This window comes from Epargyreus clarus, unplaced genomic scaffold, assembly GCF_041222505.1.
Source record: "Epargyreus clarus isolate Ecla_fem2 unplaced genomic scaffold, WU_Ecla_fem_2.2 ptg000003l, whole genome shotgun sequence".
Taxonomy (NCBI): domain Eukaryota; kingdom Metazoa; phylum Arthropoda; class Insecta; order Lepidoptera; family Hesperiidae; genus Epargyreus; species Epargyreus clarus.
This window is the reverse complement of record NW_027332211.1, coordinates 18,052,098-18,068,894: the sequence shown is the minus strand read 5'-3', so window position 1 is coordinate 18,068,894 and position 16,797 is coordinate 18,052,098. Positions and strand designations below refer to the sequence as shown.

The 16,797-nt window shown below is 31.8% G+C and overlaps 2 protein-coding genes across 3 annotated transcripts; both read right to left on the bottom strand.

The window, feature by feature from the left end:
• Positions 1 to 2,575: 2,575 nt before the first annotated feature.
• On the bottom strand, positions 2,576 to 11,225 carry LOC140756423 (uncharacterized). Of its 2 annotated transcripts, none has more exons than XM_073091934.1 (4): positions 10,981 to 11,225; positions 9,240 to 9,330; positions 8,595 to 8,834; positions 2,576 to 7,696 (listed from the first exon to the last, which is right to left on the bottom strand). In XM_073091934.1, exons 1-4 carry the CDS (start codon positions 11,032 to 11,034, stop codon positions 7,653 to 7,655), a joined length of 429 nt encoding a protein of 142 aa, XP_072948035.1. In that variant the 5' UTR covers positions 11,035 to 11,225; the 3' UTR covers positions 2,576 to 7,652. The 2 variants fall into 2 exon arrangements, with proteins under 2 accessions (XP_072948035.1, XP_072948027.1); XM_073091926.1 differs by lacking the exon at positions 10,981 to 11,225 and adding an exon at positions 10,053 to 10,301.
• Positions 11,226 to 12,842: 1,617 nt separating this feature from the next.
• LOC140756371 (U-megalopygitoxin(8)-Mc8-like) lies at positions 12,843 to 16,797 on the bottom strand. The gene is made up of 2 exons (XM_073091849.1): positions 16,658 to 16,797; positions 12,843 to 15,735 (listed from the first exon to the last, which is right to left on the bottom strand). The coding sequence occupies exons 1-2, from the start codon at positions 16,665 to 16,667 to the stop codon at positions 14,897 to 14,899; spliced, it is 849 nt and encodes a 282-aa protein (XP_072947950.1). The 5' UTR covers positions 16,668 to 16,797; the 3' UTR covers positions 12,843 to 14,896.

Here is a 16,797-nt window from a genome sequence, read left to right as displayed (position 1 = left end):
TGTATACAGGGTGAATTTTTAAAACGGGCCTTCAGGGCCAAATCCGAAACTATAAGGATTAGCGAAAAATGCTGAAAGGAGTTACGAGGCCGATTTTGATAAAAACTAAAACTGCATCATTACTTTTTTAAAATAACTTTTTCCCTAGCCGGGAATCGAACGAGTTCATTTTGAAAAAAAATGCACCCTCTATATTATTCCACTATCTGATAGTGTTGCTTATAAGGATCAAAATCTGGAAAGTAATGATAAATGACAAACTAAAGGAAAAGCCTCAATTTTAAGAAAATACATATTTTTTCATATTAATTTGGCAGTTAAGTTCCCGCCATTCATCAATTTAAACATTTTGTGTATTAATATTTTTTTTGGCTCAATGTTTCTAATCATTCGAAATGGACGTTTTGTTTCCCAATAATTTATATTTTTATGTAAGACTTAGCTAAGGTTATTTTTAGGACCATTAAAATAGATTTACTTGCTATGGGCGGAGTTTCGTTTAATACAGATGTAAAGTTGACAATTTGCGAGAATTACTTTTTAGAGTCAAATCCGAGTGATTACTAAAAAAAGAGATATAGAAAATCATATTTAACGTTGAAATGAAGTTGTAAACAATAAACAATAAGAATATACTATTTAATCAGTTATCTATTTTCATTAAAAAATAAATCCTAAACGGCGGTAACTTATTTGCCAAACTATTACTTTCTCATACTAAGCCGTATGTCATAGTCATAACATCGAATAATTAGTTGATTAACCAATAAATTCTTCAATGGTATGACTTATGACTGTTTCTAAAGAATTATACATAAATTATTTGTTATGTATAATCCTTAAGGATTAGTATGCCAATGTATGGAAAAATACGTATTTTCTTCAAAATTTTCCTTTTCCTTTAATTTTTCACATAACATTACTTCCCAGAATTTGATCCTTATAAGCGACACTATCAGATAGTGGAATAATATAGAGGTGTAATTCTTTTCAAAATGAACTCGTTCGATTCCCGGCTAAGGAAAAAAATATTTTAAAAAACTAATGATGCAGTTTTAGTTTTTATCAAAATCGGCCTCGTAACTTTTTTCAGCATTTTTCGCTAATCCTTATAGTTTCGGATTTGGCCCTGAAGGCCCGTTTTAAAAATTCACCCTGTATACACGACGCCTCAAGATTTTATCCACACTATCTTAACATCTACACTCGACAGTGATGTCAAGTGTAGATGATTAAAATCGTTCATGTTTTACATACATACAATACTATATAGAGAATAGATGCCATACTCTCCATAATAAAAGTATTAAATGTTCTAATTATAACCCTATTCGTAACAACATATGTACAAAAACTGTATTTGAAACATAAAAAATAAATTTACCGCTAAATCAGAAAAGTTCATGCAACATTTAAAAACATTGCGTACCGAACACGTTTATATATAAATATGTGTAAAGGAAAAACAACGATTATCCTTACTGTTGTACCTAAGTCTTTGATAAAAATTAGCTTTGTTATCAATTATATGAGTAGCGTTTGCATTTCAGCTTGAATTTTTCATGAATATGAATTATTAATATGAAAGTTGTAAAAAAACAAATGTGTACCACGGTAGTACACATTTAAAATGATATGCATTACAGTAATTTACAAAAATAATATACAAAACAAAATAAAGTAGGCGAAAGATGAGTATTTTATAATTGCAAGTACTTTAAATGTATCGTAATATAAAATAACATTGCGGTTCGTCAGTAACATTTCGCCCTCGAGGTTACAAAAACTGAGTGTGTCGCTGCACAGATATTCTTACCGCTATCTACTGCATCGCAATGCGCTCTAGTAACGGTTGGCTTACTATTAGATGTGTCTGCTTGTCAACCAAGGTGCTTATCAATGTAGAGGTGCCAAAAACTTTATTGAAAAATGAAATCGATTTTCATTAATTGGCCTTAAAATGCTATTAATTCAGCTCGTACTAGTTGAAGCCAAATTTTGATTGGAACGTTTTTACAAAATTATTATAATGCAGTCGCATAGGAGAAACGCATTTTTGAAGTAATATAGGAAGAGGTTTTCCTCGTTTAGTTATAGTACGTTAATATAAGTTGTTATTTTAGTGTATTATTATAATAGATTTTGAATTGTACGTAAGAACGCTGAGACATATCGTAAATCGATCGGCCTGTGCTGTCCGTTAGATGGTACTCTTTGTTTTAAAACGTTCTCGTTCAGTTTAGACTGATGTTAATAGTGCCTATACAAAGTACAGAAGAAGCAATAAATTTATTTAATTTTCAACTTTATTTTATAAATGTCGCAGTCATGATAATCAATGCTGTCTATCTGCATATATATAAAGTTTAACTAGCGGACAGTAATGTATATTTTCTCAAACAACTTTTTATATGTAAAACTATGGCTTGTGAAGGAAAGAATATACGTTATTTTGTAGTATATTGTAATAAATTCATGACAATATTATTATTATTATTATTATTGTGTAAATAGATCCGTATGTACTGATAGTTAATTTGAGATTCAATTAATGATTAAATGCAAAATTTTGTTATAGTTATTTAGTGTCGTTTGATGTATTACTTTCCGTGACTGCGTCGAGATGATTGAATTAGATAATTTTAGTTCCTTGTATTTGGATCTCAAACGATCGTCTCGCAAATTGTATTCTACATTTATATATTAGATTTTATTATTAATGCAATCGATTGCTCTATCTATGGAACTATGAAGTACTGGGTATAAATGACTTTAAATCTTAATATTTTGAATCTTAGGATGGCAGAAGTCGCAAGGACATTTATATGCAGCACCCTCGCAGTGTTGATAAATGTAAATTATGACCTTTGTAGTGGGTTGTGAGAATCTTAAATTTATTGGAATAGGTCTAAATGTATATGAAGTGGTTTTCATAGTTTCTTTCAAGCGAACACAATATATTGAATACAATTCACTGTGCATAAAAGATTTTCTATCCGACACATTTTTGTAGATGTTAAGACGAAGTTTTATAGACCAAGTTGTGAAGAAAATATAGTTACATTAGAATTGTAAAATTGTTCTATACGATTTTCCCGTCTGTACAGATTGTATTTTGCTAGTTAAAAGGTTAAACGTTTCTCATAAGCCTTCGAGAGAGTTATTAAAATACAAACATTTAGAAGTGCCATTAAGTATAAAATATTTCATAGTATTTTCGTACTTTCAGCAATAGTTTTAAATAAATGTAGGAATGTGGGCGTGTCCTCCGCGTGCCATGGAGCTCGCTGTGAAACGATGTTATATTTTTTTACGATTGTACGGAATTCGGAAGTAAATTGTCACCTTAAAGCCATATTTTGATGCAATTTTTTGTAACTTTGTTCTATGTTTTAAGCAGTAGTGTATGAAATATAAATAATCTGCTAAATATAATAATTCTTTGTATGATTTAATTTTATTGTTTGTTTATTGAAAGTTGGTTATATATAACAAGAAGAACTAACTAATGTATCTATAGCTCAGTATCATGAATGAAATGGTCTGAACGAATAGATCATTGCACCGACAATTTTTTTATGTAAGTATTATATATAACTATTATTGTTACATGTGAAAATCGGAACGATAAAAGTAAAATATAAAAATAATTATTTTTACATTTTCAATGATATTTTAATATTTCATACACTAATGTTGTTGCCTTCGAATTGGCCTATATTTTGAAAATTTTGTCTATGAATTGTACAGGGTAACATTGTATAATACGTGTGTAAAATTTGCTTAAAGCGCAACTCGCTATGTCCTTTATTTCCCGTGTATTATAACAAATTCAGAAATAGTCAAAATAGAGTAATAGAGGGGCAAGTGTGTGCTGTAGGTGAACAACTGTATTGAATTGTGTGGTGTTGACGGAGCTAATTCTGTATGAACAGTGAAGGAAGTACTAGTAAGATGGTTAAGTAGGTAGACACTATTTTTTGTTTACAATATACACTAATAATTTGAGGAAAATAAAAAAGGAGTAAATAACTGCCATTTAAAAATTAAAAACGCAAACTGTTTGTACACAATTAGTGTCCGGACAGGTCGCGGATCGAGTAGTTAGACCAGGGAAGGATATTGAGCGAAAATACAATCGATGATATAATTATGTTACTATAGATATGTAAAAAACAAATTGTGATAATTTATGTCCGAGGGTGCCGTACTCAAGGATTGACTCTCCTACCTTAGTAGGCATATACCTGAAGACTCCGAGATCCGCGGTCACCACCAAGAGTGAAGAAGTATATGAACTTGTTGGTTGGTCGTAAGTTGTTGGCGGCTCCCACACGCTCGCACATATTTACAATCATATAGGAATGTGGAATCGTTACAAATTAAAATACATCATGTATTAAAAACATTTTTTATTTTATAGTAAATTTGGAGTTCAATATTTAACATTAACTTTGATCTTCTATGCAATGATATTGCAAAACGAATGTAGCAATCCGCACAAAATTTTAACTTACATGGTAATTCATGTCATTTTGTTATTTTAAAACAAATCTTATTTATGTTTCTAATAAGGTGTTATTATATCTTGTTATGATATGATCTTTATGAAGTCATTTAATAACAGTAAATAGTTACAATAGTATGCGAGCGTGTCGGCGGCCTAATGCCTTTTATAGTTTGTTGTAGTTTGAAGGAAGTGCACTTTGAATTCTGTAGCCTGTTGAAGTGTTGATAGCTGTATGCATTATATTTTTGGACAGACAACTCACAGATTAAAAAACGAAAATATAACAACATGTTTCATTTGTTACCCTTTTAATATCCGACAAATAAACATTGGCGAGGTACATTTTATTTTTATAGGTGTTGATCTCGATTGTTTAGGCCAATAAAATTAAACAACAAATAAAGCTAAATGCAATTTGGCATATATAAATATAATAGATTTTATTATTATAACAAATAGAAATACAATAAAAATAAAAAATTATCTCCAAACTGTGAAATAATATTTTTGGAACTGTACAAGTTTGGAAGTGCTAGCATAAAACTTTTTGAAACAAGATCTATTTAAAAAGAGGATGCGTTTGTAGAGATGATAGTTACGGAGGCCCTGACCAATTTATCTTTTGAGCCATAAAGGCGTCCAAGATTACTGGATAATTACTTCAGGAAATATTGTACTGCAAAATGTCTATAGTTTATATAAGTTTCTTGCTAACACGTTATAGAAAACAAGCGAGAGATAATAATTGCAGCCATTTACGAATACAATATTTATTGAACCAAATTATAAAGATGAAACCACAAATTAAGAGAATATCTCTTGAACTTTTTTGTTTTCATGGGTATTAGGTGAAAATAACATTATTTTTTAATTAATTACTATATTAGGTATATATAGATCTGACAGTACGGTTCTAAATTCTAAAGTAATAGAATTTTGAAAATATTTTTTACTAATTACAATATTGCTCAAGTGCCAAAGCTAATTTACGTATATAATACACTACATACATGGTTACAGATATCAAAAACAGTTAACACTACTTACATGTTTCTGTCGATTTTAAAACATAGTTATAAAATAAAAACAATCCTAACGTGTAATCTTAAACTATAAAATTAATAATCTTAGTAATAAAATGTGAAAACAATAGTAAATAACATAAAACAGCTGATAGAATGGAACATCGACCCGATACAATCGTTTACTTACTCGAGTGAGTAACATTATATAGTATTTGTAATAATCATAATCATTTTAAATACATAATTCTAAGGATGAATCCCCATTACAACGATTTATTAAAGCGTATCAATTTCAAGTCAAATATGTATTTCCAATTATTACAATCTTACGTAGGTACATGACCATAGCCGTTATTATTTTCGGGTCAAAATAGAAATACTATTATGAAGTACTCTATTATCATTAAAAAATCCACAGATTTGCAATTCCAAAATTTAGTTATCTAGGCAACGCTATGCCCTAATATACAGGGTGAATTTTTCAAATATGCCTTCAGGGCCAAATCCCAAACTATAGGCATTACCGAAAAATGCTGAAAGGAGTTACGAGGCCGATTTTGATAAAAACTAAAATTGCATCATCAGATTTTATAAAAACCTTTGTCCTTAGCCGGGAATCGAACGAGGTCATTTTGAAAAAAAATACACCCTCTATATTATTCCACTATCTGATAAGTGTCGCTTTTAAGGATCAAATTCCGGAAAGGAATGTTATGTGACAAATTAAAGGAAAAGGAAAATTTTGAAGAAAACACATTTTTTCATACATTGGCGTACTAATCCTTATGGATTATATATAACACATGACTTATGTATAATTCTTTAGTACTATAGGAATATAGAGGGTGATTTTTTTTCAAAATGAACTTGTTCGAGTCCCGGCTAGGGAAAAGATATTTTAAAAAAGTAATGATGCAGTTTTAGTTTTTATCAAAATCGGCCTCGGTACTCCTTTTAGAATTTATTATGTATAGTTTTGTATTTGGCCCTGAAGGCCCGTTTGAAAAATTCACTCCGTATATTTAGATAATAAATAAAAACGAAATAACGTACCTATTGAAAAGTGATCGAATTGTACAAAGTTTATGATTTCAAAAATGTAAAATTGGTTCTAATGAACACGTTGCGATGCTCCCATTAGGCAAAATTTACATTTCTCACACACACTACAGATACAGATCACGAGGAACATTGTTGTAATACAGCTTATTCACTTACATTAACACATACATACGCATCACTACAACCGAAATGGACGAAAATATAACGAATACATAATATACATACATGATTCAACAATTGTAAAAAAGTAACGGAATACTGATATCGCCTTTTTAGTTATAGATTAACTCTACGTTATATATACAGTTTTACACTCGTAATTCGATCAAATCACAGTTACATAAGGGAGAGATCTCATACGCTAATCCTTAGTATTAGGTACCTTCACGAAATAAATATCTCCTATATCGTAGTAATAGACATACAACTACACCATCCTTTGAATGGTATCGGCAATAAAATACTACATACTATTTAAAATATTTTTCTCACTAATAAACATATGCTAATAAAAGATTTCGCGCGCGAGTTTAGGCAGAAAACGGATATTGTAATCTGGTTTAATAAAATTATAATCATAAGTAACATTTTCAGTAACAATATATTTATATATTTTTATTTAAAAATAGACCAGGCTGTACTGTACTTAAACATTATTCCCCTATTCATCAGTGAATCCTCACTTGCTTCCAGTAAGATTAATGTCGCGTAAATAAGACGATGAATTTACAAATATCTTGCACTTCTTTTGTAAGATACAATACAAACAATTAGATATCTTAATTGTTGTATACATGATAAGTTAAATAATGTTGTTGTAAAAACTAATAGATTTGATCACCATTTCAAACATTCATAATAATATCTTACGAACAGCACTCCGCTCCGCCCCGCTTTCCGCTTAAACTCCGACCACACAAGAGATCGTATTTTTGGTTGATAATCATCACATATTCGAGGAATGTATCGACTAAGTAAATATTTTAATTTAGAATAACACTTAGGAGTAAATATCGTGAGTACACAATATAAAAATCTCGTTACTTCGCCGCAGATCAATGCCGAAGTATCATTTGGCAATAGAGGAAGCTGTCGAGAACTGGAACAAGAAAAATATTTATTATTTTATTTTTAGAGATGACACAGCATCTATCTATTGTATCCGGGGTCAATAGAATACGATTGGGACCGTACCGTAACTATCCCAGACATGCTCGGGAAAATAATGGGAAAAAAAATTAGTACAAAGATGTCGAATATTTTTTTTTTTATAAATAGGTACAAAAAATAATTGATTAAGTAATATTTTTTTTTACAAAGATTAAGTATTTGTTGTTAAAGCGTCCACCATTGTCTGTCTAATACGTTTCCAGAAATAGAGCCCTGGGACAGACGGACAGACAGGTGAGGCTTAATAATACGTTTTTTACCCTTTGGATACGGAACCCTGAAAAAGGACTTAGATTAAAAATTTTGCCGCCATTTAAAGGTGCTCTTCTCTTATAGGTCTCCTTATAAAAAATACACGATACATAATACGATATCTAATATATTATACGATTTTGTAGCCCAAAATCCGCCCCCGACACGTACACTTTTGGGAGTAAACTCTTTCGTTTTTCAGTTGTTTTGAGTCCGGTATGGGATTTTGTATTTTCTTTGAAAAAGTTTGATTACAGATATGTGAATAAGAGGAACCATTTAAACGTCGGAAGCACGTATCAAATTTATCTATTAGCGGTCATCTAACTTCCAACCGTGCGCGTCATTGGCTTTGTCACATCTATCACAATTTACTCACGACGCTACGCGCGCATGAGAGGGACACTATGGCCATTAAATCCCTTTGGTGGACTCTGAAAGTGGTAGAACCCTTTGCGGTTCGATTCCGGCGACACCACTGCCACACCTATTTCTATGTAATAATAGCAGTGTTAATGCTGCTGTGTGTGTCTGATACTCTTATATTATAGTATAAAAAATAAAGTATAACTTACAGTATTGCCCGCAACTGACCATCAAGTCGTATGTTTGCATCTGACCCCGGCCGCATAGGACCACCTCACTCAGAAACACATACACCACTCGGCTGGTCTCGAACAGCGAGTCCAGCAGGAGCCAGATGGTGACAAACTTGATGCTGTTCAGTGTGGAACTCCGGCTCATCACCACGCAGCTGTTGATGAACCCGATGGTGGTGGTCACTATCATCATGCCGCATATTACATAGTGGATTACTGTTGGAAAAAATATTATTTACATATTGTAATATTTTCTATTTGATTTTGGTGACTTAAACAGACATTACCATACTTCCAATGTGAATTCCCTAATTTCAGAAAGTAATCAAATTAATACTACTATTAAACAAATATGAAATCACAGCCTCAGGGAAATGACTCTTTGAATTCTTAGAAGCTTAGTGAAAGTGAAATTGTAATTTTCTTTTTGGGCAATACACTGGCTGGAAATACATTTGTGCTAATGGTTAAATTACTAATCAACTATCTAAAGTCCAGCCATAGACATTAAAACTGTAAGAATGATGTCCACTATGTGGTAGTTACTTATCTGGCAACAGGCATGGATTCTAGATGATATATTTTTAAAATAATTATTATGACTGCAAGTTTGTTTCTTACTTAAGTTCCGTCCATCAAGTTCATCCAGGTAGTATAACTCTGGTTTCAGCAGACGTAGTACAGCAAATACAAACGCAGTCACAGCTGAAGTCTAAAACATTTTATTTTATTTCATCACACAGAATAAAATTGTAATTTATGCAAGTTGAGAGCAGTTATCTTTATGGTGTAAACACGGGCCACTCACACTGGTGTCCAAGATTCAAATGCCAGATTAGAAATTAATAAATAATCACTTGTGTGAGGTCCTAGTGGTACAGGAGAAGCTCATGCTCTGATTTTATGAATCTAATGAACATTTATGCTACTACATGTTTAAAAAATATTTTTTTAAGATTTGATTATTTATTAAACAACACAGTCAAAAGTAGGGCACTTTGCTCAAAAATCTCCAATCACATGTTTGTTGTATTCTAAAGACAGCTAGTTTGTTTAATTAGTAACATAAATAATGTTTACAACACAATGCGCACTAAATAAATATTTGATGCGCCAGGTAAACATATCATTAATTTAATGGATTTATGTGTTAATTGATAGCTATCTACTTCAAGGATTCCAGAGGGTTACTTAAGCATATGTAATATACAGCGTTAAAAATAATAAATGCATTTTTACAATGCAGATAAAAAGATATGCAATATCAAATATTTTTTCAATTAAATACCGACATTTTTTATAAAAACAAAATGCTGCTTTGGGCGAACTACAAGTGGATTCTTTAAAAGTAATTATTAATATCTACGTTTGTGGCATCATGTTGTCTTTCACTGGCAAATAGCGAGTTATTGAGTAAAAGAATCAATTACTTACACAAAACACAGCGCACGAAAGTCGCGTGTACGTATTTAAGTCTATAGAGGGCATTGTCATGGACTGTTTAGACATCAAGATCGAATACTATCCACAATCCTAATAATTACTTCGTTTTTAGTAGCAATCCATTAACTTAACCGTTATTATTTTGATAATAATGCAACTTTGACTATAAAATCAATAGAAATTCCGTATTTACGCGCTCGTTACACTCCGGCGAACGAATTCGAAATACACAGATTATTGAAGAACTTATTAATGTGTAATGTCAGATGTGTCAAAGAAACATATCCGTCAAAAAGCTTGTAAAGCGTTCAGAAAATATGTGAAAATTATCTTATTTATAATAATTTAAGTTCATAATATAGATTTTTTTATATTATATTAAACCCATAATTTTCATCAAGTATACAATAGTGAAATACAGATAATTTATAATAAACAGAACAATCTTACATTATTGTTTATCACAATGTAACTAGATGGCACTAGTTGTGTTGATATTCAAGATGTCCATACTCAATGTATTATAAAAATCTTTAAAATTGTGCGCCTTACTAAAACAAATAAATTAATTACCTAGTAGTATGGTCGCCTGAGATTTCGAAATTACCGACAAGTACCTAGTTTTCAAGCTTAGTTACACGCTTTGATTAGTATTTTATTCATCTAAGGTTACACGATACGAAATCATCAAGAAATTTATTTTTAAACCTATTTCCTTTATCTACGGATTTATATTGGAGAAATGGAAATAGGTATATAACTAAGATTATGCCATAATATTAGTATTATGCTAGTACTTTCAGCCGAACGCTGATTTTCTTGATACTTGGAACTGCAGTACACCTTGTCTTTTTCTTGCATGTAATCATTGCGTATATTAATTATCTCCTAAATAAATAACAAATATGTAAGTACTCACAGCAAATATTGCAGCAACTATTTTGATGTATAAGTATAAATTTATCTTTGGCATATTATTTTATGTTAATTGCATTAACTAATAAATAATGTATAACTATTGTTACACGGTGTAGTTAATATATCTTGCAAAATGAATCTAGGTTTCTATACCGTAACGATACGTATTATTAATAAATAATGAAATATAATCATTGATGTAGAATAAACAAGTAAACACATTTATTGAAAGAGTCACTTCTGACTTTTTTGACGTTATTTTTTTTTATTTCGATATGAGGGTAGTTGTTAACGACTAACGTATAAAATTAGGACTCCTGATAATCCTCCAAGGTGTGAATAATATATAATTTTGTTTATTTTCTTATAATAATACAGTATTATTTACAAATCATAAAAAAAATATTTTTAGGAAACATACTTATATTAATTGCTTTTGAAAGTAAAAAAAAAAAAATAAGCAAATAAAATCATTTTAATGTAATTATTATTTTAAAATGCACAAAACGTTTCTCAAAATGACAATTAAAACTATTTAATAATATTTTGTCACGGTACTCACGGGTGTCGCCGTTTCGAATCACACTCGCATCAACAATTAAAATTAATTCTTCTTTACGCCTGTCATCAAATCAAGAAATGGAACAAAATTTGCATACGAATACTTTCAAAGATAGACTAATTACGTTGTAGTCCTCGCTGGATAGTATTGAATGAATGAAAAAAACTCAGATTTAGTAAACAGTGCTAGTTAATTAAAATTTAAACTGTGCTAGTTGTGTAAGTTAATCTGAATCGCAATAAAATTAATAAAATCGTAAATATTTCAAATAATTATGTACTTATTAAATAAAATATGAAAGAAAAATATTTTGAAGATATGGTAGGTACTTACTATGAAAATATAAAAAAATAATGTACCTAATATTATATTTAAATACAAATAGTACATATTTGAATGAAGTATCTATCTAATAACTATCTACGTTAGAGAAGCTTTGTGATAGACTTTAGTTTTCCTTTTTGTTTAATATTTTCCTTTTTGTTTAATTTTACTTACTAGGTGAGGAATCTGTAATAAGCTAATAAAAATATGTATCCGATTCCAAAAATAAAGTAGCAACGAATTAAATGAAGTGATTAAAACACACCTACAGATTTGCGGATTTCAAAGGGGATGGGGCGTTGTATAATTGTCGGGCCGTACGCCATCATTAGCCCGCCATTCAGTAGATCAATTCGATTCGGTTCCGTTTAAATTAACTCGATTATAAATTTACGACATGTTGCCAGTTGTAAATTAATTCAATTATAAATTAATTGCGTGTTGCCGTTCGTAAATTTCCGATATCGACAATCGGTTGCGCATAATCGGATTTATCATCTGGTAACGACAGACATACATTATTATTAGGTACAGTTTTATGATTATGCATTTTTCATGAGGTCGTAATTTTTAGAATTGGGCGATGGTCTAGTAGTGGAAACTGCTGTGGTAAGAAACGTTACGTGCGTATGTTCTAAATGGATTTAAAATGGAATAGTGGGTAGGTCGAAAAACATTAAAATGATGACGAAAATATTTATATGCCGCATTTTCTATTCTTTCAATCGACGGTGATATAATAGTAAGTGCACAGGGGTGAAAACGGGGTAAGTATACGAGTAACTTAAAATATTGTATGATTACCTTACACTATTTGCAACCTATTATCTTATAAACTTTAACAAAACATGATCATAAACATATTTTTTCCAAGCTGTTATAGGTATGTACTTGTACGTAATTCTTTTGTATAAACAATATTAGGCAAGTAACAATTATTAAAAAAATGTTTCGTCACTTTAGAAAAGAAATGAATATTCGTCAAATGAACCAAAATATGAAAAGATTTTTATAAGTAAGTAATACAAGTGCCTTGATACTTATTTATCTATATACGACATATGTATAAATAAGTACCTACACACATAAAAGCAATCCAAAATTAATCAAATTATTATACGGAATACATTACTGGACATTCCTTTATGTTTACTTTAACCATCCGGCTAAATTGAGTGGTCAGTTGCGTGGTCAGTGCAGATCACCCCTAAAGTTAAATATTATTGTTACTGTTAAATTGAACCTTATACATTTCTGTTAAAGTGTTTATTATGTTGGTGTCTCACTGGATGTAGCTAATTGTTTAGCAATAAAACGGTATGTCGACTTGTATTCCGCGGGTTTGGGGTTTGTATTGTGCAATCCATTTTGATACTTTAATCAAATAGGTGTCGATCGAGGGATAAAAGTATCATGATCGTATGTATTAAAGTAAGTAAGTAAGTAAGATGTTTACGCTTAAATTTAATAACGTTTGATAAAGTTTTCTACTTGTTGAATTTGATTTGAACACAATTTCCGCATGAAAATACTCGTTTATTACTTGATGCTTAAAGGTGTGTACGTGTATCATTAATCATCAATTATACATAAAAAATCTTCGATATGAATATATTGTATTTACCTATTTTTAAATTAAATCGAATAAACATTAACCCATAATTTTTGTATAATTATGGTATCAAAACTTATCTTAATAATAAACTTGGTCGTTAATATTTAAAAATATACATATAAATATCAGTTTTTATAAAGATGTGAAAATTCAATGACAATTAATATAAAGATCAAGCCATATCAATCGCGCTACAAATTCGGACTTATAGATAGAACAGGGTAGAATCTGCCAAAGATTATGTCAAAATTAATAACGACACCAATAATAAAGCAATGGTATTCAAAATGTTTGTGGACATAACTCAGAGGACCAATGGAGCGTGCTGGCCCTCGAGTGTTATTTATTAATATTCAGACACAATTATTTTTAGTAATAACATTTATCTGTAGATAGCTGCTGTTTGAAAATTATTGAATTGAATTTGCATTTTCATTTAGTTTCTTATATTATGTAGGTGATAAAGTAGGGATATGTGACTACCTGTTATGGGTTATTTAATTTTTTCATTATGTACTAGGTACTATTTATGTAAAGTAAAATGTTTTGAGATAGCTTCTTTAAACTAACCCCACATATGACGGGTCGAGTTAAATCTACAGACCCTTTAGGCTAAATCGATAGGTTAGAAACACACAGATTACCACCCTTAGGCTGTGTGTGCACTTCGAAAACACGCGTCGGCAAAAAAAGATTTAGCATTCACTGATATAACCCAAAACGGGTTGCTACCGAACCTTCCGACCACTATATTTTTCAACCCTTATTTTACAGACTGTAATACTAATATTTAATTTTCCTGGAAATATAATATTGTCTTGTTATTTTTTCTAAACGATACATATGCAATGGGTATATCGTCACGATTACATCGGCTAAGTATCAACCAGTTCTAGTCTAACACGGTAAATAACAGATTTAATTAGAACTGTGAAGTATCTAATGCTAATTTTCAACGATTACTATATAATCAAATGAAGCAATGAAAATTTTATTTGTATGAAAAATTGTTCGCGTTATTACATTTGTCAACAAATGAACTGATTGCTTAATAATTTCATTGAATTGTGGACACATGGCGACCTCTTCCCGATTGCCTGTCGAAGTTTTATGATCGATGGTGAATTGTTGACTGATCATGTGAAATGGCGACTTACGCCATTACTAAAATCTATTTTTTGAATCGAATAATCAGTTACTTCTTTGAAATTTCTCTTGTCTTTGGAAAAAAAATGTACCTATTCATTAATACCTATAGACGGCGTCACTGAAAGCATCATGCATAAACAAATAATATTTTCAGATTTGAAGTTTGGTACTTCTTAAAAATATAATAGGAATATAAGCAATGTGAGTATTTTCTTACAATGTGATATATAGGAAACTAGGAAATTAATCAATCAATCAATTTGTGGGTTACACGAGTTCAAATGGAACTTTCTGGTCACCATCTGTGACGTCTACTTGTGCTCCGTAGTAATAATCTACGGAAATTACTTCTTTGGATTTTATGCAGTTGGGTTTCTTTATCAATCGAAAGTAGTCTTGAATGTCGAAGCCTTGTGACTGGATAGGTATCCAGAAGAACGTGTAATAGCAGTGAATGTCACCTTCCACCGTCACTTCATAGTCCACTTCTACTTCTAGAAGCGCTCTCGTTGCTTTCAGGATCGCTTTAGCCTTTTGCCACGGCTGGAGTGTCATTTCGACGTCCGAACTAGTCGATATTGTCTTCGTGATGGACTTGTGTACTTCCTCCATCCTTGACGAAGTGTGCGAAATCTGCCTAGTGCCAAATTTCAAGACTATCGTTCTACCGATGCTCAATTCCTCGCTTTTTGACCAAGTGCTGCTCATGGTTTCAACGACGTCTTCCTTGATGCCTCCTTTGAAAACCGCGGGAGTGGAAAAGTTGTTACTGAACTCTTTTACTGTTACAATAACAGATCGTTTCGTGTGGCGCTTGATCGTCGCTCCTGTTGGTGTTAAGGTGACCATCATATCTCTGTACCCGTATTGGCCGGCATTGCGGACGTGAACGTATGTGGGTGCTTTATATCCATGAATTACCAATTGGTAACCAACACCATTCTCTGTCAATTTGAATGCCTCCTGATCCTTCACAGTAATGGGCCTAGTTTCCGAACCGGACCATCGCACCGACACGTTTCTGCTTTCTGTCGCTGGCACAATCTCTATATGTATGGTGCCGCCCACGAGCGCTGGCAGCAGCAATAGAAGAATGTTCATACTGACTGAAACGTGACATAAATACTTTGACAGTTTTTATTTAATACATTAATCATATAGTGTTTCATACAAGATTAGTTAGGTTAGGTTAGGTTATAAAAGAAAATAGAAAAGAAAGCGAGCAAGGCGCGGCAGTATCTTGCGTGCAGGTGGGTCCAATTTATGTAAAATCGGATCTAACCTATATGATTCATAGTTACTCTAATACACCCCAGGCGATTTTGATGCAACGGAATCCATCATCAATTATTTCCCCGCACCAGTAAGCTAACACACGAGCTACAGCCCGGCTGTCGACTATCGACAACGGTCATGGACTGTCGCTGGCGACCAGTGACAACAGTCGACAACGCGGGCTGTCATTTGTTTATTAGAGCTTTAATTCTCTTTCATTAATCCTAACATTAACCAAACTATTGGTATTGGTACAAGCTGGAAATTATCTCTTTTTTAATAAATTCGGACAACTCTCTCAAAGGTGGTAGAACCCTTTGTGGTTCGACTCCGGCGGCACCACCGCCACACCTATTTCTACGTAATAACAGCAGTGTTAGGCGCTGCTGTGTTCCGGTTTGAAGGGTGTGGTAAGGGAGACAGACTTTTCCGAGGCGTTCCAGCTTAGTCCTCAGGGGTAGCGGCGCATCTGTGGCCGACCTCAGGTAGGAATATCTAATCCTATCTGGGGGTGATTACAGATGTCCATGGGCGGCAGTAGCCACATCAGGTGGACTGCATGCTCGTCTGCTATTCTTATATTATAAAAAAAAAAAAAAAAAAACTACCAACTGACGTTGGTTAATCTTATTATCAATCGATAAATCTTAAGATTTATTGCAGTTCGGGCTTTTACAGTAACATAATATAGGTACATAAACAAATTATTAAATATAACTACTCGTATGCTATCTACATAAAACAAATATATACCTGAATACATAATCCACAACTTCCGAAAGCTTCTAGAGATTAAAAGAAACCACAGTTACTTTCACTTATAATTGTTTAATAGTATTTAGCGCATAAACTACAGAAATATTTGACTTCAGCGCTAGTGAGATACTTAGGTA